The 20,285-nt window shown below is 64.1% G+C and overlaps 3 protein-coding genes across 4 annotated transcripts in view; 2 read left to right on the top strand and 1 right to left on the bottom strand.

Moving 5' to 3' along the window:
* The window catches only part of S100A10 (S100 calcium binding protein A10), a 109,427-nt gene that overhangs the window by 22,972 nt on the left and 66,170 nt on the right, over positions 1-20,285 (bottom strand). The window lies entirely within an intron of this gene.
* Positions 18-5,007, top strand: PFDN2 (prefoldin subunit 2). Its single transcript, XM_084223053.1, has 4 exons — positions 18-103; positions 1,913-2,001; positions 3,007-3,130; positions 4,795-5,007. The coding sequence occupies exons 1-4, from the start codon at positions 41-43 to the stop codon at positions 4,966-4,968; spliced, it is 450 nt and encodes a 149-aa protein (XP_084079179.1). The 5' UTR covers positions 18-40; the 3' UTR covers positions 4,969-5,007.
* On the top strand, positions 7,244-18,367 carry LOC311164089 (V-type proton ATPase catalytic subunit A-like). The gene is made up of 12 exons (XM_084223390.1): positions 7,244-7,831; positions 8,445-8,582; positions 8,990-9,141; positions 9,503-9,665; positions 10,563-10,671; positions 11,727-11,849; positions 12,430-12,544; positions 13,116-13,179; positions 13,921-14,124; positions 15,602-15,696; positions 16,429-16,600; positions 18,240-18,367. The coding sequence occupies exons 2-12, from the start codon at positions 8,517-8,519 to the stop codon at positions 18,330-18,332; spliced, it is 1,356 nt and encodes a 451-aa protein (XP_084079516.1). The 5' UTR covers positions 7,244-7,831; positions 8,445-8,516; the 3' UTR covers positions 18,333-18,367.

Here is a 20,285-nt window from a genome sequence, read left to right as displayed (position 1 = left end):
GCGCGGCGGGAGCGGAAAGGGCGGAGCCTCGCGGGAGAAGATGGCGGAGCCGGGGAAGGGGCGAGGGGCGGCCCCGGCGGGGAAGGGGCTGAGCGCCGAGCAGGTCAGGGGGAACCGGGAGATGGGGACGGGTCCCCGGGAGCTGCGGGAGGGTGGAGGAGTGAGGGGAGTGCGGAGGGAAGCGGAGGGGGGATGGGCCTGGGCGTGAGGGGAAGATGGGGTGGGGGTCTGTGGGTGTGAGGGGATGGGGAGTGAGGGAGGGGTCCCTGATAACGGGGAGGGGTCCCTGATATCGAGGAGGGGTCCCTGATATCGAGGAGGGGTCCCTGATGAGGGGGGGACGGGTCCCTGATAATGGGGAGGGGTCTCTGATAATGGAATGGAGAAATGGACGGGGGAGGCCCTGGGCCTGAGGGGAAGGTGGGGAATCAGGGGGGGTCTCTGATAACGGAGGAGGGGGTCCCTGATAATGGGGAGGGGGTCCCTGATAATGAAGGGGGATCCCTGATAATGGGGAGGGGTCTCTGGGCCCGAGGGGGGGGCGCTGCTGTGGGGTTGGGGGGTTCCCCCTCATCCCGAGGGGCTCCCCAAGCCCCCAGTGGGATCCCCCACCCCAGTCCCAGGGGTTTATCCCGGTTTATCCCATTCCCAGTTTCCCAGTCCCAGTTTGTCCCAATCCCATCCCAGTTTACCCCAGTTTGTCCCATTCATAGTTGGCCAGTCCCAGTTTATGCCAATCTTGTTTGATCCCAGTTGACCCCAGTTTATCTCACTCCCAGTCCCTCCCAGTCCCATCCCAGTACCATTCTGGCCCATCCCAGCCTCTCCCAGCTCCTCTTAGTCCCATCCTAGTGGGATGGGACCAGTGGCTCCCAGTTAACCCAGTTCCCTTTTAGTTCCCATCCCAGCCCCTCCCAGTCTGTCCCAGTTCCCATCCCAGTCCGTTCCTGGCTCCCCCAGTGGCTCCCAGTTAACCCAGATCCCATCCCAGTTCCCTTCCAGTCCCTCCCAGACCGTTCCAGACCATTCCCAGTCTATTTCCAGTCCATTCCCAGACCATTCCTAGTCCATCCCAGTAGCTCCCAGTTAACCCAGTTCCCATCCCAGTGGCTCCCAGTTAACCCAGTTCCCATCCCAGTCCATCCCAGTGGCTCCCAGTTAACCCAGTTTCCTTCCAGTCCCTCCCAGACCATTCCCAGTCCCATTCCAGCCCCGCCAGTGGCTCCCAGTTAACCCAGATCCCATCCCAGTTCCTTTCCAGTCCTTCTCAGACCATTCCAGACCATTCCCAGTCCCATCCCAGCCCGTCCCAGTGGCTCCCAGTTAACCCAGATCCCGTCCCAGTTCCCTTCCAGTCCCTCCCAGACCATTCCCAGTCCCATCCCAGTTGGTCCCAATGGCTCCCAGTTGACCCAGGCCATTCCCAGTCCCTCCCAGACCATTCCCAGTCCCATCCCAGTTTGTCCCAGTGGCTCCCAGTTAACCCAGATCCCATCCCAGTCCCTCCCAGACCATTCCCAGTCCCATCCCAGTTGGTCCCAGTGGCTCCCAGTTGACCCAGTTCCCTCCCAGTCCCTCCCAAACCATCCCCAGTCCCTCCCAGACCATTCCTAGTCCCATCCCAGTTGGTCCCAGTGGCTCCCAGTTAACCCAGATCCCATCCCAGTTCCCTTCTCAGACCATTCCAGACCATCCCCAGTCCCTCCCAGACCATTCCCAGTCCCATCCCAGTTGGTCCCAGTGGCTCCCAGTTAACCCAGATCCCATCCCAGTTCCCTTCCAGTCCCTCCCAGACCATTCCCAGTCCCATCCCAGTTGGTCCCAGCGGCTCCCAGTTAGCCCAGTTCCCCCCAGCCCCCTCCCACGCCCCCAGTGGCTCCCAGTCCGTCCCAGTCAGCCCAGTTTGGCGCAGGTGGTGTCCCGGTTTAACCGCCTGCGGCAGGACCAGCGGGGCCTGGCCTCCAAGGCGGCCGAGCTGGAGCTGGAGCTCAACGAGCACACGTGGGTCAGGGGCTGGGACTGGGGGGTTTGGGGTCGGGATTGGGGGGTTTGGGGGGTTTGGGGTCGGGTTTGGGGGGTTTGGGGTCGGGACTGGGGTGTTTGGGGTCGGGACTGGGGTGTTTGGGGTCGGGACTGGGGGGTTTGGGGTCGGGACTGGGGGGTTTGGGGTTGGGATTGGGGGGTTTGGGGGATTTGGGGTCGGGTTTGGGGGATTTGGGGTCGGGTTTGGGAGGTTTGGGGTCGGGATTGGGGGGTTTGGGGGGTATGAGGTCGGGATTGGGGGCTCTGGGGTCGGGATTGGGGGCTTTGGGGGGTCTGGGGTCGGGATTGGGGGATTTGGGGGCTCTGGGGTCGGGTTTGGGAGGTTTGGGGTCTGGGGTTGAGGGGTCTGGGGTTGGGATTGGGGGGTTTGGGAGGGTCTGGGGTTGGGATTGGGGGGTTTGGGAGGGTCTGGGGTCGGGATTGGGGGGTCTGGGGTCGGGATTGGGGGGTCTGGGGTCAGGATTGGGGGTCTGGGGTCAAGATTGGGGGGTCTGGGGGGTTTGGGGTCGGGATTGGGGGGTTTGGGGGGTCTGGGATCAAGATTGGGGGGTTTGGGGTCAGGATTGGGGATTTGGGGTTGAGATTGGGGTGCATTTGGGACGGGGTATTAGGGTGGATTTGGGAGGGGGATTTTGGGTGGTTTTGGGGTGGGATTTGGGGTGGATTTGGGAGGGGGATTTGGGGTGGATTTGGGACAGGGTTTGGGGGTGGGGATTTAGGGTGGGATTTGGGGTGGATTTGGGACGGGGGATTTGGGGTGGATTGGGGTGGGATTTGGGGTGGATTTAGGGTGGGATTTGGGGTGGGATTTGGAGTGGATTTGGGGTGCATTTGGGACAGGATTTTGGGGTGGGGATTTAGGGTGGGATTTGGGGTGTATTTGGGGTGGGATTTGGGGTGCATTTGGGAGGGGGATTTGGGGTGCATTTGGGGTCCATTTGGGGTCTGTCCCCGCTGTCCCAGGCTGGTGATCGAGACGCTGCGGGAGGTGGATCCCACCCGGAAGTGTTTCCGCATGGTCGGGGGGGTGCTGGTGGAGAGGACGGTCAAGGAGGTGCTGCCCGCCCTGGAGAGCAACAGGGAGCAGGTCTGTGACCCCAAAAACACCCTGGGATCCCATAAAATCCCACTGGGGTAGCCCCAAAACCACAGGGATCCCATAAAAACACAATGGGATAGCCCCAAACCCACTGGGATCCCATAAAATCCCACTGGGGTAGCCCCAGATCCGCTGGGATCCCATAAAAACCCACTGGGGTAGCCCCAGATCCACTGGGATCCCATAAAAATATAAAGGGATAACGCCAGATCCACTGGGATTCCATAAAAACACAATGGGGTAGCCCCAAACCCACTGGGATCCCATAAAAACTCACTGGGATGGCCCCAAACTCACTGGGATCCCATAAAAATCACCTGGGGAGCCCAAAAACCCACTGGGATCCCATAAGAAAACCCACTGGGGTAGCCCCAAACCCACTGGGATCCCTTAAAAACCCACTAGGGAACCCAAAATCTAATGGAATAACCCCAAACCCACTGGGATCCCTTAAAAACCCACTAGGGAACCCAAAATCTAATGGAATAACCCCAAACCCACTGGGATCCCATAAAGACCTAACAGGGTATCCCGAAATCCAGTGGGGTATCCCAAAAATCCACTGGGATCCCTTAAACATCCAAAAAAATCTGCTGAGATCACCCCAGAAAAGCTCTCTGGACCTTTTTTTTCCTTTTTTTTCCTTTTTTTCCCTTTTTTTCCCTTTTTTTCCCTTTTTTTCCCTTTTTTTCCCTTTTTTTCCCTTTTTTTTCCCTTTTTTTTCCCTTTTTTTCCCTTTTTTTTCCCTTTTTTTTCCCTTTTTTTCCCTTTTTTTCCCTTTTTTTTCCCTTTTTTTTCCCTTTTTTTTCCCTTTTTTTTCCCTTTTTTTTCCCTTTTTTTCCCTTTTTTTCCCTTTTTTTCCCTTTTTTCTCTCTTTTTTCCTCTTTTTCCCCATTTTTCTCCCCAAATCTGCACTCTAACCAAGTCTCTCTCTTTTCCCCCATTTCCCACAATTCCCAATTTTCCCATTTTCCTCCTTTTTCCCCCCAAATCTGCTCTCTAACCGAGTCTCTCTCTTTTCCCCCATATCCCCCAATCCCCAATTTCCCCATTTTTCTGTTTTTCCCCCATTTTTCTGTTTTTCCCCCCAAATCTCCACCCTAACCAAGTCTCTCTCTTTTCCCCCATTTCCCCCAATCCCCCATTTCCCCCAATCCCAAATTTTCCCATTTTCTGCATTTTTCCCTCCAAATCTCCTCTCTAACCAAGTCTCTCTCTTTTCCCCCATTTCCCCCAATCCCTAATTTCCCCATTTTTCCCATTTTTCCCCCCAAATCTCTACTCTAACCGAGTCTCTCTCTTTTCCCCCATATCCCCCAATCCCCAATTTCCCCATTTTTCTGTTTTCCCCCATTTTTCTGTTTTTCCCCCCAAATCTCCACCCTAACCAAGTCTCTCTCTTTTCCCCCATTTCCCCCAATCCCCCATTTCCCCCAATCCCAATTTTTCCCATTTTCTGCATTTTTCCCTCCAAATCTCCTCTCTAACCAAGTCTCTCTCTTCTCCCCCATTCCCCCCAATCCCCAATTTTCCCCATTTTTCCCCCATTTTCCCCATTTTTCCCCCCAAATCTCCTCTCTAACCAAGTCTCTCTCTTTTCCCCCATTTCCCAAAATCCCCAATTTTCCCATTTTCCCACTTTTTCCCCCCAGATCTCCAAGCTGATCGAGGCCCTGGCCCAGCAGCTGCAGGCCAAGGGCCGGGAGCTCTCGGAGTTTCGGGAACGCCACAACATCCGCCTGGTGGGGGAGGACGACCCCAAATCCACCCCCAGGGACGGCCCCGAGGGGGGCAAGGGGGGTCCCGGGGGGGTCTTGGTGTCCTGACCCCCCCAAAAAAAATTCCCAGAGGGATTTGGGGGCGTTTTGGGGGGGGTTTGGGGAATAAACGGGAGTTTGGGACAATCCCCGGGTTGGTTTTTGTGGGAAAAGGGGGAAAAAGGGGTGGGGGGGAGGACCCCAAATGGGAGGGGGAAAAGGGGAGCCCAAAAATGGGGGGGACCCCAAAAAGGTGGGGAAAGGGACCCCAAAAATGGGGAGGACAACAAAAAGGGCGGGGGAAAGGGGACCCCAAAAATGGAGGCAAAAAGGGACAACAAAAATGGGGGGACAACAAAAATGGGGGGCAAAGGGGACAACAAAAATGGGGGTGGGACCCAAAATGGGGAAAAAAAGGGACCCTAAAAATGGGGGGAAAAGGGGATCCCAGAAATGGGGCATGGGAAACCAAAATGGGGAGAGGAGACACCAAAAATGGGGGGTGGGACCCCAAAATGGGAAGAAAAAGGGGATCCCAAAAATGGGGGGTGGGACCCCAAAATGGGGGTGGGACCCTAAAATTAGGGGATGCCAGGTAGGGGACCCAAAATTGGGCTGTGACACACTAAGGGCTGGGGGGCAGAGGACACAGTGAAGTGACAAAGGGAAGGGGGTGACAAGGACACAGCAGGGAGGTGACAAGGCCATGGGGGTGACAGAAAGGGGGGACAAGGCCATGGGGGTGACAAGGGCGTGGGGGGTGACAAAGAGAAGATGGTGACAAGGACGTGGGGGTGACAGAAGGGGGTGAAAAGGACACAGCAGGGAGGTGACAAGGCCATGAGGGTGACAAAAGGAAGTGAGTGACGAGGCCACGGGGGTGACAAAAAGGGGTAACAAGGACACGGCAGGGAGGTGACAAGGACACCCACGCCGTGTCCCCGTCACCCTGAGCCGGGCCCTGCCGGTGTCACCCGGAGCAGCGGGACACGGCTGTTGACTGCACACAGTGCCACACCCGCGGTGGCACTGTCACCGGAGCCAGCCGGTGTCACCCCGCTGTCCCCTCGGTGTCCCCGGGGGTGGGGACACGGCCGTTGGTGCCACACCTGCGGTGGCCCTGTCCGGTTGTCGCCGGCGCCCGGGGCCATTTAACGGCGGTGGCAGCGCGGCGGGGAGGGGACAGCATGGAGGGGACAAAGGGGACACGGCTGGAGGAGCGCGAGAGCCTGGTGGGGGCCGTGCATGGCGTGTCCGGGCCCGGTACGGCGACACTGGGGACACCTGGGGACAGGGGACAGCCCGGCCACAGCCGGGGGTGGGGAGCCGGTGGCGTTTGTGGCGCTAAAATGGGGACAATGGGGGGGGGACAATGGACAGGGGACAAGCGGGGGGATGGAGAGGGGACAATGGGGAGGGGACGGGGATGAGATCAGGGAGGGGACATCGTGCGACACCCTGGGGACGGGGACAACCGGGGATGGGGATCGCGATGGCGTTTGTGGCACTAAAATGGGGACAGGAGAGGGGACAATGGGGGGGGGACAGGAGGGGGGACAGTGCGGGGAGCACTTGGGGAGGGGACAGGAGGGGGGACAAGGGGGGATGGAGAGGGGACAGTGGGGACAATGAGGAGGGGACATCGTGGGGACACCCTGGGAACGGGGACAACCGGGGACGGGGATCCCGATGGCGTTTGTGGCACTAAAATGGGGACAGGAGAGGGGACAACGAGGAGGGGACGCCCGGGGAGGGGACAGGAGAGGGGACAGCGTGGGAAAGTAGCCGGGAGTGGTGGTGGGGAGGGGACAGGGATGGGGACAGAGGGGTCCCGGCTGGGGTGGTGACCCCGGGGCTGGCCCGGTGACAAGGGGAGATGGCAGGGGGTGACAGCGGCGTGTCCCCGCAGTGGTGACAGCCACGCGCATGGCGGGGGCGGCCATGTACGAGCTGGTGCGGGTGGGACACGCGGAGCTCGTGGGGGAGATCATCCGGCTCGAGGGGGACATGGCCACGCTCCAGGTGTACGAGGAGACCTGTATCCTGTCCCCGCTGTCCCCTCCCCGCCACCTCTCTGTCCCTCCGACCGCCCCGCCCTGTCCCCGCCGTCCCCTGCTGTCCCCTGCGCCTCTGTCCTGTCCCAGCCTGCTCTGTCCCTTCCCTGTCCCCCCGTCCTGTCCCCTCCCTTGTCCCTCCCTCCTGCCCTGTCCCCTCCCCGTCCTCCCCACCCTCCCTGTCCCCCCCATCCTGTCCTGTCCCCCCACCAACCCTCCCTGTCCTGTGTCCTCTGTACCCCGTCCTGTCCCTGCCCTGTCCCCTCTGTCCTGTCGTCCCCTGTCCCCCCAGCCCGTCCCGCTGTACCCCCAATCCCCGCTGTCCTCGTGTGTCCCCCCCCCCCCCCCCCCCCCGGTTCCCGTGTCCCTGCTGTCCCACCGGTCCCCCCAGTCCCCGTGTCCCCGTTGTCCCGCCCGGTTTCCTTGTCCCCGCTGTCCCCGTTGTCCCGCGCGGTTTCCTTGTCCCCGCTGTCGCCCCCCAGTCCCCGTGTCCCCTTTGTCCCGCCCGGTTTCCTTGTCCTCGCAGTCACCGCTGTCCTCCCGGTCCCCGTGTCCCCGCAGTCCCCGTGTCCCCCTGCACTCTCCGCTGTCCCTGTGTCCCCGTTGTCCCCCCCGCTGTCCCGGTGTCCCTCCCGCGGTGACATTCCTGAGCGGGGCCCGCAGCGGGGGTGCAGGTGGGGGATCCGGTGCGGCGCACGGGGACGCCGCTCTCGGTGGAGCTCGGCCCGGGCATCCTGGGCTCCATCTTCGACGGGATCCAGCGGCCGCTGCGCGACATCGCCGAGGCCACGCGCAGCATCTACATCCCGCGGGGCACCAATGTCCCCGCGCTGCCGCGACACCTGGACTGGGACTTTGTCCCCAGCAAGAACCTCCGGGTGCGTGACCTCTCCCTGTCACCTCCCTGTACCCCCGTCCTGTCCCTTTGTCCCATCCCTGTGCTGTCCCCCTTTCCCCATCTGGCTTCCCGGGCTCTCTGTCCCCTCCCTGTCCCCTCCTTGTCCCCTCCCCGTCCTGTCCTGCCATCCCCTCTGTCCCCTCCCTGTCCCCCCTATCCTGCCCTGTCCCCCTCAACCCCTCTGTCCCCTTTTGTCCCCCCCCAGTCCCGTCCTGTCCCTGCCAAGGGACATCATGCTCCCTTGTCCCCTCCTTCTGTCTTCCCCTGTCCCCTCCCTGTCCCCGTTGCCAAGGAGGGGACCCCAAAAAGGGGGTGGGGACACACTGACAGAGAGGACACAGGAACAGGGGGATGCGGGGACACTGGGGACATGGGGGACTCCGGACAATGGGGACACAGGACAGTGAGGATGCAGGGACAGTAGGACAAAAGGTGACAGGGCCGTGGGGACACAGGTCACACGAGGACGCGGAGGACGTGGCGGGACACAGGGGGACATGGCGGGACACGGGCACCGCCGTTATCCCAGCAGCCGGGGCGGGGGGCGCGGAGCCTCCCGGGGGTCGCTGACGGTGTCGCCGCCGTGTCCCCAGGTCGGGAGCCACGTGACGGGCGGGGACATTTACGGCTCGGTGGCGGAGAACTCGCTGCTGCAGCACCGGCTGATGGTCCCGCCCCGCAGCCGCGGCACCGTCACCTACATCGCGCCCCCCGGGCACTACAGCGTGACGGTGAGCGGCACCGGGACCGGGATCGGGATCAGAGGGAGCGGGATCAGCGGGATGGGGATCAGAGGGAGCGGTACCGGGATCGCTGGGATCAGCGGGAGCGGGGTCGGGATCAGCGGGATCGGGATCAGGGGGAGCGGTACCGGGATCGTTGGGATCAGCGGGATCGGGATCGTCGGGATCAGAGGGAGCGGGGTCGGGATCAGCGGGATCGGGATCAGAGGGAGCGCTACCGGGATCGTTGGGATCAGCGGGATCGGGAGGGTGGGAGCCGGGCAGGGTGTCCCAAGCTGATCCCGGACCGATCCCAGGTTGATCCTGGGTAGATCCCGGCTGACCCCGGGCTGATCCCGGGCCGGCCCCAGGTTGATCCCGGGCTGATCCCGGGCTGATCGCGGCCGATCCCGCAGGACGTGGTGCTGGAGTTGGAGTTCCAGGGGGTCCGTGAGCCGCTCTCCATGATCCAGGTGTGGCCGGTCCGGCAGGTCCGGCCCGTGGCCGAGAAGCTCCCGGCCAATCACCCCCTGCTGACCGGCCAGAGGGTCCTGGACGCGCTCTTCCCGTAGGCACCGGGACCGGGAACGGGAACGGGATCAGGACCGGGGCTGGGGGGGTGCGCTGTTCCTGTAGGGAGCGGGAGCGGGACTGGGATGGGGACAGGAAACAGGGATGGGATTGGGGACAGGGAAAAACGGAGCTGGGGACAGGCAGAGATGGATTTGGGGACAGGGATGGGGACAGGCAGAGATGGATTTGGGGACAGGGATGGGGACAGGCAGAGATGCATTTGGGGACAGGGATGGGGGCGGGAAACAGCGACAGGACGGGGCTGGCGCAGGGACAGGGGTGGGGACGGCCATGGGGACAGGCGCGGGGTGTCGCCGCGGTGCCACCACCGCCGTGCCGTGTCGCCGCGTCGCCAGGTGCGTGCAGGGGGGCACCACGGCCATCCCGGGCGCGTTCGGCTGCGGGAAGACGGTGATTTCCCAGTCCCTGTCCAAGTACTCCAACAGCGACGTCATCGTCTACGTGGGCTGCGGGGAGCGCGGCAACGAAATGTCCGAGGTGCTGCGGGACTTCCCCGAGGTGACAGCGCCACGCCGGACACCGCGACATCCGGGACAGCGGGGTGGCACTGCGACACGGCGGGATGCGGGGCATTGGGGTGGCAGAGGGGTGGCAGTGACACGGGAGTTCATGGGACTTCCCCGAGGTGACACCGCCACACCGGGCACAGGGACATCTGGGACAGCGGGGTGGCACTGTGACACGGCGGGGTGTGGGGACACTGGGGTGGCAGAGGGGTGGCAGTGACAAGGGAGTTCATGGAAAGTGGAGAGTCCTCAGGGACTTCCCCGAGGTGACACGGCCACTCCGGACACCGGGACATCTGGGGGACACGGGGATATCGGGGTGGCAGGGGGGTGACAGTGACACGGGAGTTCATGGGACTTCCCCGAGGTGACACCACCACACCAGACACCGGGACATTGGGGACATCAGGGTGGCACTGGGAGAGGGGGTGGCACTGGGACACTGCAGGACACGGGGACATGGGGGGGACAACGGGCAGGCACTGGGAAGGGGGGGACATTGGGTTGGCATTAGGACACAGGGATGGCACTGTGACATGGGGGTGGCAGGGCGGTGACAGTGACATGGGAGTTCATGGCGGGTCTTTAGGGACTTCCCCAAGGTGACATGGGGACACTGGACACCGGGACATCGAGGTGGCACTGGGAGAGGGGGTGGCACTGGGACACGGCAGGACACGGGGGGACATTGGGGTGGCAGGGGGGTGGCAGTGACACGGGACTTCATGGCAGGTTTTTGGGGACTTCCCCGAGGTGACAACGCCACATGGGACACGGAGGGACACGGTGGGACATCGGGGTGGGCTGGGCTGTCCCATGGTGCCACAGGGGTGACAGAGGGTGGCACAGGGAGGTGACAGGGAGGTGACAGTGTGACACCTGTCCCCAGCTGACCATGGAGGTCGGTGGCCGCTCCGAGTCCATCATGAAGCGCACGACGCTCGTGGCCAACACGTCCAACATGCCGGTGGCCGCCCGCGAGGCCTCCATCTACACCGGTGGGGACATGGGGACATTGGGGACATGGGGAGACATGGGGGGGACATGGGGACATGGGGGGACATGGGGACACTGGGGGACAGGCACATGTGTGTGTGTGACAGGGACATGGGGGGACACAGGGGGACAGGGTCATGGGTGTGTGACAGGGCTGGGGATGTCCCTGGGGGGGTGTGACAGGTGTGTGACACGTGTGACAGGGATCACGCTGTCCCTGGGGATGTGACAGCTGTGTGACACATGTGACACACGTGTGTGGCTTTCCCTGGGGGTGTGACAGGGCTGGGGCTGTCCCTGGGGGGGTGACAGGTGTGTGACACGTGTGACACATGTGTGTGACAAGGATCATGCTGTCCCTGGGGCTGTCCCTGGTGTGTGACAGGGCTGGGGCTGTCCCTGGGAGTGTGACAGGTGTGTGACACGTGTGACACATGTGACACACATGTGTGGCAGGGATCACGCTGTCCCTGGGGCTGTCCCTGGTGTGTTACAGGTGTGACACATGCGTGGCAGGGATGACGCTGTCCCTGGGGGTGTGGCAGGGCTGGGGCTGTCCCTGGGGGTGTGACAGGTGTGTAACAGGTGTGACACATGTGTGACAAGGATCATGCTGTCCCTGCTGTGTGACAGGTGTGACACGTGCGTGGCAGGGATGACACTGTCCCTGGGGGTGTGACAGGTGTGTGACACGCGTGTGACAGAGATCACGCTGTCCCTGGGGGTGTAACAGGTGTGTGACAGGTGTGTGACAGGTGTGACACGCGTGTGACAGGGATCACGCGGTCCCTGGTGTGTGACAGGTGTGTGACAGGTGTGACACGTGTGACAGGGATCACGCTGTCCCTGGGGCTGTCCCTGGGGGTGTGACAGGTGTGTGACAGGTGTGTGACAGGTGTGTGACAGGTGTGACACATGTGTGGCAGGGATCACGCTGTCCCTGGGGCTGTCCCTGGTGTGTGACAGGTGTGACACATGTGTGGCAGGGATCACGCTGTCCCTGGGGCTGTCCCTGGTGTGTGACAGGTGTGTGACACGTGTGACACGCGTGTGACAGGGATCACGCTGGCCGAGTACTTCCGGGACATGGGCCTGCACAGCTGCCTCCTGGCCGACTCCACCTCGCGCTGGGCCGAGGCGCTGCGGGAGATCTCGGGGCGCCTGGCGGAGATGCCGGCGGGTGAGACCCCAAAACCCCGAGGGGAGTGGGGATGGGGGAGACCCCAAAAACCCCGAGGGGAGTGGGGATGGGGGAGACCCCAAAAACCCCGAGGGGAGTGGGGATGGGGGAGACCCCAAAAACCCGGGGTGGGGGGCACGGGGGAGACCCCAAAAAACTCAGGGTGATGGAGGGGGAGAGACCCCAAAAACCCCGGGGTGGGGCAGACCCCAAACACCGCGCGGTGACAGGGGGGTGACAGGTGGTGACAGCCGTGTCCCACAGACAGTGGGTACCGGGGTGACAGGAGGTGACAGGCAGTGACAGGGGGTCACAGGAGGTGACAGGGGGTGACAGGGGGTGACAGCCGTGTCCCACAGACAGCGGGTACCGGGGGTCACAGGAGGTGACAGGGGGTGACAGCCGTGTCCCACAGACAGCGGGTACCAGGAGTGACAGGCAGTGACAGGAGGTGACAGGCAGTGACAGGCGGTGACAGGAGGTGACAGGGTGGTGACAGGGGGTGACAGCCGTGTCCCACAGACAGCGGGTACCAGGGTGGTGACAGGGGGTGACAGGGGGTGACAGCCGTGTCCCACAGACAGCGGGTACCCCGCGTACCTCGGCGCCCGCCTGGCCTCGTTCTACGAGCGGGCGGGGCGGGCGCGGTGCCTGGGCAGCCCCGAGCGCGAGGGCAGCGTCAGCATCGTCGGAGCGTGAGTGTCACCATGTCCCCTGTCACCTGTCCCCTGTCACCGTGTGTATCCCCGTGTCCCCCTGAGTGTCCCTGTGTCCCCTGTCCCCATGAGTGTCCCCATGTCTCCATGAGTTTCGCCTGTCCCTGTGTCCCCATGAATGTCCCCATGTCCCCGTGAGTGTTCCTGTGTCCCCATGTCCCTGTGAATGTCCCCGTGTGTGTCCCCCTGTCCCCCTGTGTGTCCCCTCTCCCCCTGAGTGTCCCTGTGTTCCCATGTCCCCCTGAGTGTCACCGTGTCCCTGTGTCCCCCTGAGTGTTCCTGTGTCCCCTGTCCCCATGAGTGTCCCCTGTCCCTGTGTCCCCGTGTCCCCATGAATGTCCCCATGTCCCCATGAGTGTTCCTGTGTCCCCATGTCCCTGTGAATGTCCCCGTGTGTGTCCCCCTGTCCCTATGTCCCCCTGTCTCGGTGTGTGTCCCCTCTCCCCCCGAGTGTCCCTGTGTCCCTGTGAATGTCCCCGTGAGTGTCCCCGTGTCCCCGGCGGGGGGACCCCCCTGTGCACCCCCAGCTCACCCCAACCCCCCCCCGCAGGGTGTCCCCCCCCGGGGGGGACTTCTCGGATCCTGTCACCTCGGCCACGCTGGGGATCGTGCAGGTGAGGGGACACTGGGGACACTGACGGGACACAGGGGACAGCAGAGGGCATGAGTGGGACAGGGACACGCTGGGGGAGGGGACATGGCAGGGACAGGGACGCAGATGGAGGGACATGGAAGGGACAGGGACACACTGGGAGGGGACAGGGACGCGCTAGGGGGGACATGAGGGGTCAGGGACACGGTGACAGTGACATTCCCGGGTGAGGACACGGTAGTGACATTCCCGGGGGCTGGACCAGAAACTTGGGGACAGCCTGGGTGACACTGGGTGACACTGCCAGGTGTTCCAGGGGCTGGACAAGAGATGCTGGGTGACCCAGGGGTGGCACTGCCAGGTGTTCTGTGGGGATCAGAAGCTCAGGGACAGGATGGGTGACACGAGGTGACACTGGGTGACACTAAGTGACACTGCCAGGTGTTCTGGGGGCTGGACAAGAGATGCTGGGTGACCCTGGGGTGACATAGGGGTGACATTGCCGGGTATTCTGTGGAGATAAGGAGCTCGGGGATGACATTCCCGACCCGGGGGTGACCCGTGGTGACACGGGGTGACACTAAGTGACACTGCCAGGTGTTCTGGGGGCTGGACAAGAGACGCTGGGTGACCCTGGGGTGACACACAGGTGGCACGGGGGTGACATTGCCGGGTATTCCGGGGGGATAAGGAGCTCGGGGAGAGGATGGGTGACCCGGGGGTGACCCGTGGTGACACTGGGTGACACGGGTGACACTGCCAGGTGTTCTGGGGGCTGGACAAGAAGCTGGCGCAGCGCAAGCACTTCCCCTCGGTGAACTGGCTGATCTCGTACTCGCGGTACCTGCGCGCCCTCGAGCCGCACTACGAGCGCGCCCACCCCGAGCTGCCCGCGCTGCGCGACCGCGCCCGCCGCATCCTGCAGGAGGAGGAGGAGCTGGCCGAGATCGTGCAGCTCGTGGGGAAGGTCCTTTTAGGGGATCTGGGGGGTCTGGGATGTGAGATATGGGGTCTGGGATTGAGATATGGGGTCTGGGATACGGGTATGGGATGTGGGATCTGTGGGGTTTGGGGGATATGGGACCCTGCAGGAGGAGGAGCTGGCCGAGATCGTGCAGCTCGTGGGGAAGGTGATTTTAGGGGATTTGTGGGGTTTGGGGGGTCTGTGGGGTCTGGGATGTGAGATATGGGTCTGGGATACGGGTATGGGGTGTGGGATGTGGGGTGTGTGGGATTGGGGGGATGTGGGATATGGGACCCTGCAGGAGGAGGAGGAGCTGGCTGAGATCGTGCAGCTCGTGGGGAAGGTGATTTTAGGGGGTTTGGGGGGTCTGGGGGGTCCGTGGGGTCTGGGATGTGAGATATGGGGTGTGGGATTGAGATATGGGGTCTGGGATACGGGATATGGGGTGTGGGGTCTGTGGGACTGGGGGGATGTGGGATATAGGACCCTGCAGGAGGAGCTGGCCGAGATCCTGCAGCTCATGGGGAAGGTGCTCCTAGGTGGTTTGTGGGGTCTGGGATGTGAGATATGGGGTCTGGGATTGAGATATGGGGTGTGGGATGTGGGGTCTGTGGGGTTTGGGGGATGTGGGATATGGGACCCTGCAGGAGGAGGAGCTGGCCAGGATCGTGCAGCTCGTGGGGAAGGTGATTTTAGGGGATTTGGGGGGTTTGGGGGGTCTGGGATGTGAGATATGGGGTGTGGGATGTGAGATATGGGGTCTGGGATACGGGTATGGGGTGTGGGGTCTGTGGGATTGGGGGGATGTGGGATGTGGGATTCTGCAGGAGGAGCTGGCCGAGATCGTGCAGCTCATGGGGAAGGTCCAGGATTGGGGTTTGGGAGGTCTGGGATGTGAGATATGGGGTCTGGGATACGGGATATGGGGTGTGTGATGTGGGGTCTGTGGGATTTGGGGGATGTGGGATGTGGGATATGGGACTCTGCAGGAGGAGGAGGAGGAGCTGGCTGGGATCGTGCAGCTCATGGGGAAGGTCTGGGATTGGGGTCTGTGGGGTCTGTGGGATTTATGGGGTCTGGGATGTGGGGTTGAGGTGTGGGATATGAGATATGCGGTGTGGGATGTGGGGTCTGGGACCCTTCAACAGGAGGAGGAGGAGCTGGCTGGGATCGTGGGGAAGGTGGATTTATGGGATTTGTGGGATTTGTGGGATTTGGGGTCCTGGGGGTTTATGGGGTTTGGGGTCCTGGGGGTTTATGGGGTTTGGGTCCTGGGGGTTTATGGGATTTGGGTCCTGGGGGTTTATGGGATCTGGGTCCTGGGGGTTTATGGGATTTGGCGTCCTGGGGGTTTATGGGATTTGGGGTCCTGGGGGTTTATGGGATTTGGGGTCCTGGGGGTTTATGGGGTTTGGGGTCCTGGCCGGGGGCTGTGGGCTCAGGGGTCCCGGGCAGTGCCAGCACCGCGCTGTCCCCGCAGGCGTCGCTGGCCGAGGGTGACAAAGTGACGCTGGAAGTGGCCAAACTGCTCAAGGACGATTTCCTGCAGCAGAACGGATACTCGGCCTACGACCGGTACCGGGACCCCCCCCCGGGACCCCCGACCCTGACCCCCCCCCCCCAACACCCCCAAACCCTCACCCTGAACCCCTCTGGACCTCCCCCCGGGATCCCCCCCAAGTTCTGCCCCTTCTACAAGACCATGGGCACGCTGCCCACCCTGACACCCCCAATCCACTCCTGACCCCCCAAATCCCCCCAAACTCCCCCATCCTGATCTCCTTAACCTCCCTGACCCCCTAAACTCCCCCATCCTGACCTCCCTGACACCCCCAAACTCCCCCCAAACCCCCCAAACCCCCCAATCTCCCCCATCCTGACCTCCCTGACCCCCCAAACCACCCCCAACCCCCCCAAACTCCCTCCTGACCCCCCAAACTCCCCCATCCTGACCTCCCTGACCCCCCAAACCCCCCCAAACTCCCTCCTGACCCCCCAAACCCCCCATCCTGACCTCTCTGACCCCCCCAAAGCCCCCAAACTCCCTCCCGACCCCCCCAAACCCCCCCAATCTCCCCCATCCTGACCTCCCTGACCCCCCAAACCCCCCCATCCTCACTTCCCTGACCCCCCAAACTCCCTCCTGACCCCCCAAACCCCCCCATCCTCACCTCCCTGACCCCCCAAACCCCCCCATCCTCACCTCCCTGACCCCCAAACCCCCCAATCTCCCCCATCCTGACCTCCCTGACCCCCCAATCTCCCCCATCCTGACCTCCCTGACCCCCCAAACCCCCCTCCCCCCAGGTTCTGCCCCTTCTACAAGACCGTGGGCATGCTGCAGAACCTGATCACCTTCTACGACCTGGCGCGGGGGGCGGTGGAGGGGGCGGGGCCCGAGGAGCAGCGTGTCACCTGGGCCACCATCCGCGAGGGGCTCGGCGACATCCTGTACCGCCTGAGCGCCATGAAGTTCCAGGTGGGGGGCGCCGACCCCCGGGAGGGGTTCTGGGGGAGGTTAAAGGGGGGGTTGGGGGTCCTAGGGGGGGTTAAAGGGGGGTTTGGGGGTCCTGGGGGGGGTTAAAGGGGGGTTTGGGGGTCCCACGGGAGGTTAAAGGGGGATTTGGGGGTCCTGGGGGGGGTTAAAGGGGGGTTTGGGGGTCCCACGGGAGGTTAAAGGGGGATTTGGGGGTCCTAGGGTGGGGTTAAAGGGGGGTTTGGGGGTCCTAGGGTGGGGTTAAAGGGGGGTTTGGGGGTCCTGGGGGGGGTTAAAGGGGGGTTTGGGGGTCCCACGGGAGGTTAAAGGGGGATTTGGGGGTCCTAGGGTGGGGTTAAAGGGGAGGTTTGGGGGTCCTGGGGGAGGTTAAAGGGGGGTTTGGGGGTCCTGGGGGGGTTAAAGGGGGGTTTGGGGGTCCTAGGGGGGGTTAAAGGGGGATTTGGGGGTCCCACGGGAGGTTAAAGGGAGGTTTGGGGGTCCTAGGGCGGGGTTAAAGGGGGGTTTGGGGGTCGTAGGGGGGGTTAAGGGGGGGTCTGGGGGTCCTGGGGAAAGATTAAGGGGAGTTTGGGGGTCGTAGGGTTGGGTTAAGGGGGGGTTTGGGGGTCCTAGGGGGGGTTAAAGGGGGGTTTGGGGGTGATTGGGGAGGGTTAAGGGGGGTTTGGGGGTCCTAGGGGGGTTAAAGGGGGTTTGGAGGTCCTGTGGGGGGGGGTTAAAGGGGGGTTTGGGGGTCCCGGGGGGGGTTAAAGGGGGGTTTGGGGGTCCTGGGGGAGGTTAAAGGGGGTTTGGGGGTCCAAGGGGGGGTTAAAGGGGGATTTGGGGGTCCTGGGGGAAGATTAAGGGGAGTTTGGGGGTCCTAGAGGTGGGTTAAGGGGGGGTTTGGGGGTAGAAACCCCCGTGGGGGGGATCCTCGAGTACGGTACGAGGGGGTTTGGGGGTCCTGAGGGAAGGTTAAAGGGAGGCTGGGGGTGTTTGGGGAGGGTTAAGGGGGGGTTTGGGGGTCCTAGGAGGGTTAAGGGGGGGTTTGGGGGTCCCACGGGAGGGTTAAGGGGGGGTTTGGGGGTCCTAGGGGAGGTTAAAGGGGGTTTGGGGGTCCCACGGGAGGGTTAAGGGGGTTTGGGGGCTGTGACCCCATTTGGGGATCCCGGGTGGATTTTTGGGGGGGGGGTCCCACACGGATCTCGGTGTGGGTGACCCGGGGGGGATCCGGGACCCTCCTGTGCGGGTCTGGGGGTGCCACCCGCGTGTCCCCCCCGTGTCCCCGCGTGTCCCCCTGTCCCCTGTGACGGTCGGGGGGGTGTCCGGGATGGGGGGGGGGGGTGTGACCCCATTTGGGGGGTGATGTCACCCTGTCCCACACGGATCTCGGTGTGGGTGACCCGGGGGGGATCCGGGACCCTCCTGGGAGGGTCTGATGGTGCCACCCGCGTGTCCCCCCCGTGTCCCCGCGTGTCCCCGTGTCCCCTGTGACGGTCAGAACGGGGAGCTGTGACCCCATTTGGGGGGGGGTCCCACACGGATCTCGGTGTGGGTGACCCGGGGGGGATCCGGGACCCCCCTGTGCGGGTCTGATGGTGCCACCCGCGTGTCCCCCCCGTGTCCCCGCGTGTCCCCGCGCGGCCAGGACCCGGTGAAGGACGGCGAGCAGCGCATCCTGGCCAGCTACGCGCAGCTGCAGGAGGAGATGGTGGCGGCGTTCCGCAACCTGGAGGACTGAGGGGGGGGGACACGGTGTCACCCGAGGGGGGGGACAGGATGGGGGGGTCCCCAGGGTCCCCCCGCCCTCCCCAATAAAGGGCTCGCGGTGGCACTTGAGCTCCGGGTGTGGCTTTCCCGGGGAGGGCGGGAGCGTCCGGTGACACCGGGGGGTGACACCGAGGGGTGACAGCGAGGGGTGACAGCGAGGGGTGGCACTGGGGGGGTCCGGGGGGGTCGAGGGGGGGGGTGGAGTTGGGTTGTTCCCCCTCCCCGTGCGACATCGGGGGATGGGGACACCCCTGAGGGGGACATGGGGACACTTGGGGACAGGCTGGGAGGGGGGGACACAGCGGGGGGGACATGGGGGTGACAGGGACGGAGCCGATGGGGACATGGAGGTGACAGGGACACCCTGGGGGGGGACATGGGGACACCGTGAGGGGGACACGGGGGTGACAGGAACAGCCTGGATGGGACACGGGGACGCTTTGGGGGGACATGGGGGTGACAGGGACACCCTTGAGGGGGGTGACACGCACTGTGGGGGACATGGGTGTGACACTAACTGGGACACGGGGGTGGCAGGAACACCCTGCGTGGGACATGGGGACACCCTGGGAGGGATCAGGAGGTGACAGCGACACCCTGGCAGGGACACGGGGGTGACAGTGACACGGGAGGTGACTCCAGCACGCGGCTGGGGCTGGCAGGGGGACACCCCGCGGGGACATTCGGGGACAACCCGCGCGGCCAGCGGGGAGGAGCGGCCGCCACGTGGCAGGGCCGGGCCCGTGTCACCCCCCCCGTGTCCCCCCCACCCCCGCGGCTGGCGGGGCCCGGTGTCACTCGTGTCCCCCGTGTCCCCCCCCCGGTGCCATGTGGGAGCTGCTGCTGCTGCCCCTGGGGCTGGGGGCGGCCCTGGGGACCCCCGGTGGGTGCTGGGGGGCTCGGGGGGTCCAGGGGGGTGCGGGGAGTCCGGGGGGCTCGGGGATTTTGGGGGTCCAGGGGGGCTCGGGGGGTCCGGGCGGGTCCTGAGGGTCTTGGGGGCTCCGGGGTGTTGGGGGTCAGGGGGATCCGGGGGGGTCTGGGAGTCTTGGGGCGGAACTGAGGGTGCCGGGAGTGAGGGGGGGTCGGGGGGTCCGGGGGTGTTCGGGGGGTCCAGAGGGGGCTGGAAGTCGGGGGGGCTGCGGGGTCCGGGGGTTCTCGGTGGGTTTGGGGGGTCCTGGGGGGGTCTCGGGGGTCTCAGCTGTCCTGGGGGGGCTCACAGGGCGCGGGATTTGGGGTGGGGGGGGCTGCGGGACTCGGGGCTGGGGGGAATGTCGTTGTCCTCGCGCCTGTCCCTGTCCCCATGGCTGTCCCCATCGCTGTCCGGAGCTGGTGGCGGTCCCCGAGCGTCCCCCAGCAGTGTCACCCCCCGCCCATGGGACGGTGACAACCTCCAGGGTCTCCTCATGGACACACCCCCCCCCCTCCTTGTCCCCGCTGTCCCCAACGCCACCACGGTTCCAGCGCCACTCCCCGGTGACACTCCCCGTTGTCCCCAGGTCCCGGTGACCCCTCGGGAGGTTGCGAGCAGTGTCGCAGCCCCCACGGTGGCCTCGCGGTGGCCAACGCCACCCTGGGCGCCAGTGTCACCCTGGGCTGTCCCGCGGCGGGCGCGCCCCTGGGCCGCCTGGTGACAGTGCGGTGGCACTTTCGGGGTGACCCCGCCGCGCCCGCTGTCCCCGTGTGCGCCCGGGGCCGGGGTCCCCCGCGCTGCCACCCCCCGTACGGTGCCAGGGCCGCGCTGGTGGCCCCCGGTGTCGCCGCCGGTGTCGCCGCCGATGTGGCCCCCGTGTCGCTGGAGCTGCGGGACGTGCGGGGAGGGGACAGTGGCACCTTCACGTGTCTGCTGCTGGGGGACAGCGACTGCGCCTGCGGCAGCGTCACACTGCGGCTGCCGCACGGTGAGACCCCCGGGACCCCCGCCGGG

This window comes from Fringilla coelebs (assembly GCF_963513975.1).
Source record: "Fringilla coelebs genome assembly, chromosome: 29".
NCBI lineage: Eukaryota > Metazoa > Chordata > Aves > Passeriformes > Fringillidae > Fringilla > Fringilla coelebs.
This window is presented reverse-complemented; position numbering and strand designations above follow the sequence as displayed.

Bases quoted from the DNA above. Each gene is read 5' to 3' on its own strand.
- PFDN2 (XM_084223053.1), top strand. From the start codon at position 41: ATGGCGGAGCCGGGGAAGGGGCGAGGGGCGGCCCCGGCGGGGAAGGGG. The intron at 104-1,912 runs GTCAGGGGGAAC...AGTTTGGCGCAG, and splicing joins AGGGGCTGAGCGCCGAGCAG to GTGGTGTCCCGGTTTAACCG. The intron at 2,002-3,006 runs GTGGGTCAGGGG...CCGCTGTCCCAG, and splicing joins CTGGAGCTCAACGAGCACAC to GCTGGTGATCGAGACGCTGC.
- LOC311164089 (XM_084223390.1), top strand. From the start codon at position 8,517: ATGGTCCCGCCCCGCAGCCGCGGCACCGTCACCTACATCGCGCCCCCC. The intron at 12,545-13,115 runs GTGAGTGTCACC...CCCCCCCCGCAG, and splicing joins AGCGTCAGCATCGTCGGAGC to GGTGTCCCCCCCCGGGGGGG. The intron at 13,180-13,920 runs GTGAGGGGACAC...TGACACTGCCAG, and splicing joins CCACGCTGGGGATCGTGCAG to GTGTTCTGGGGGCTGGACAA.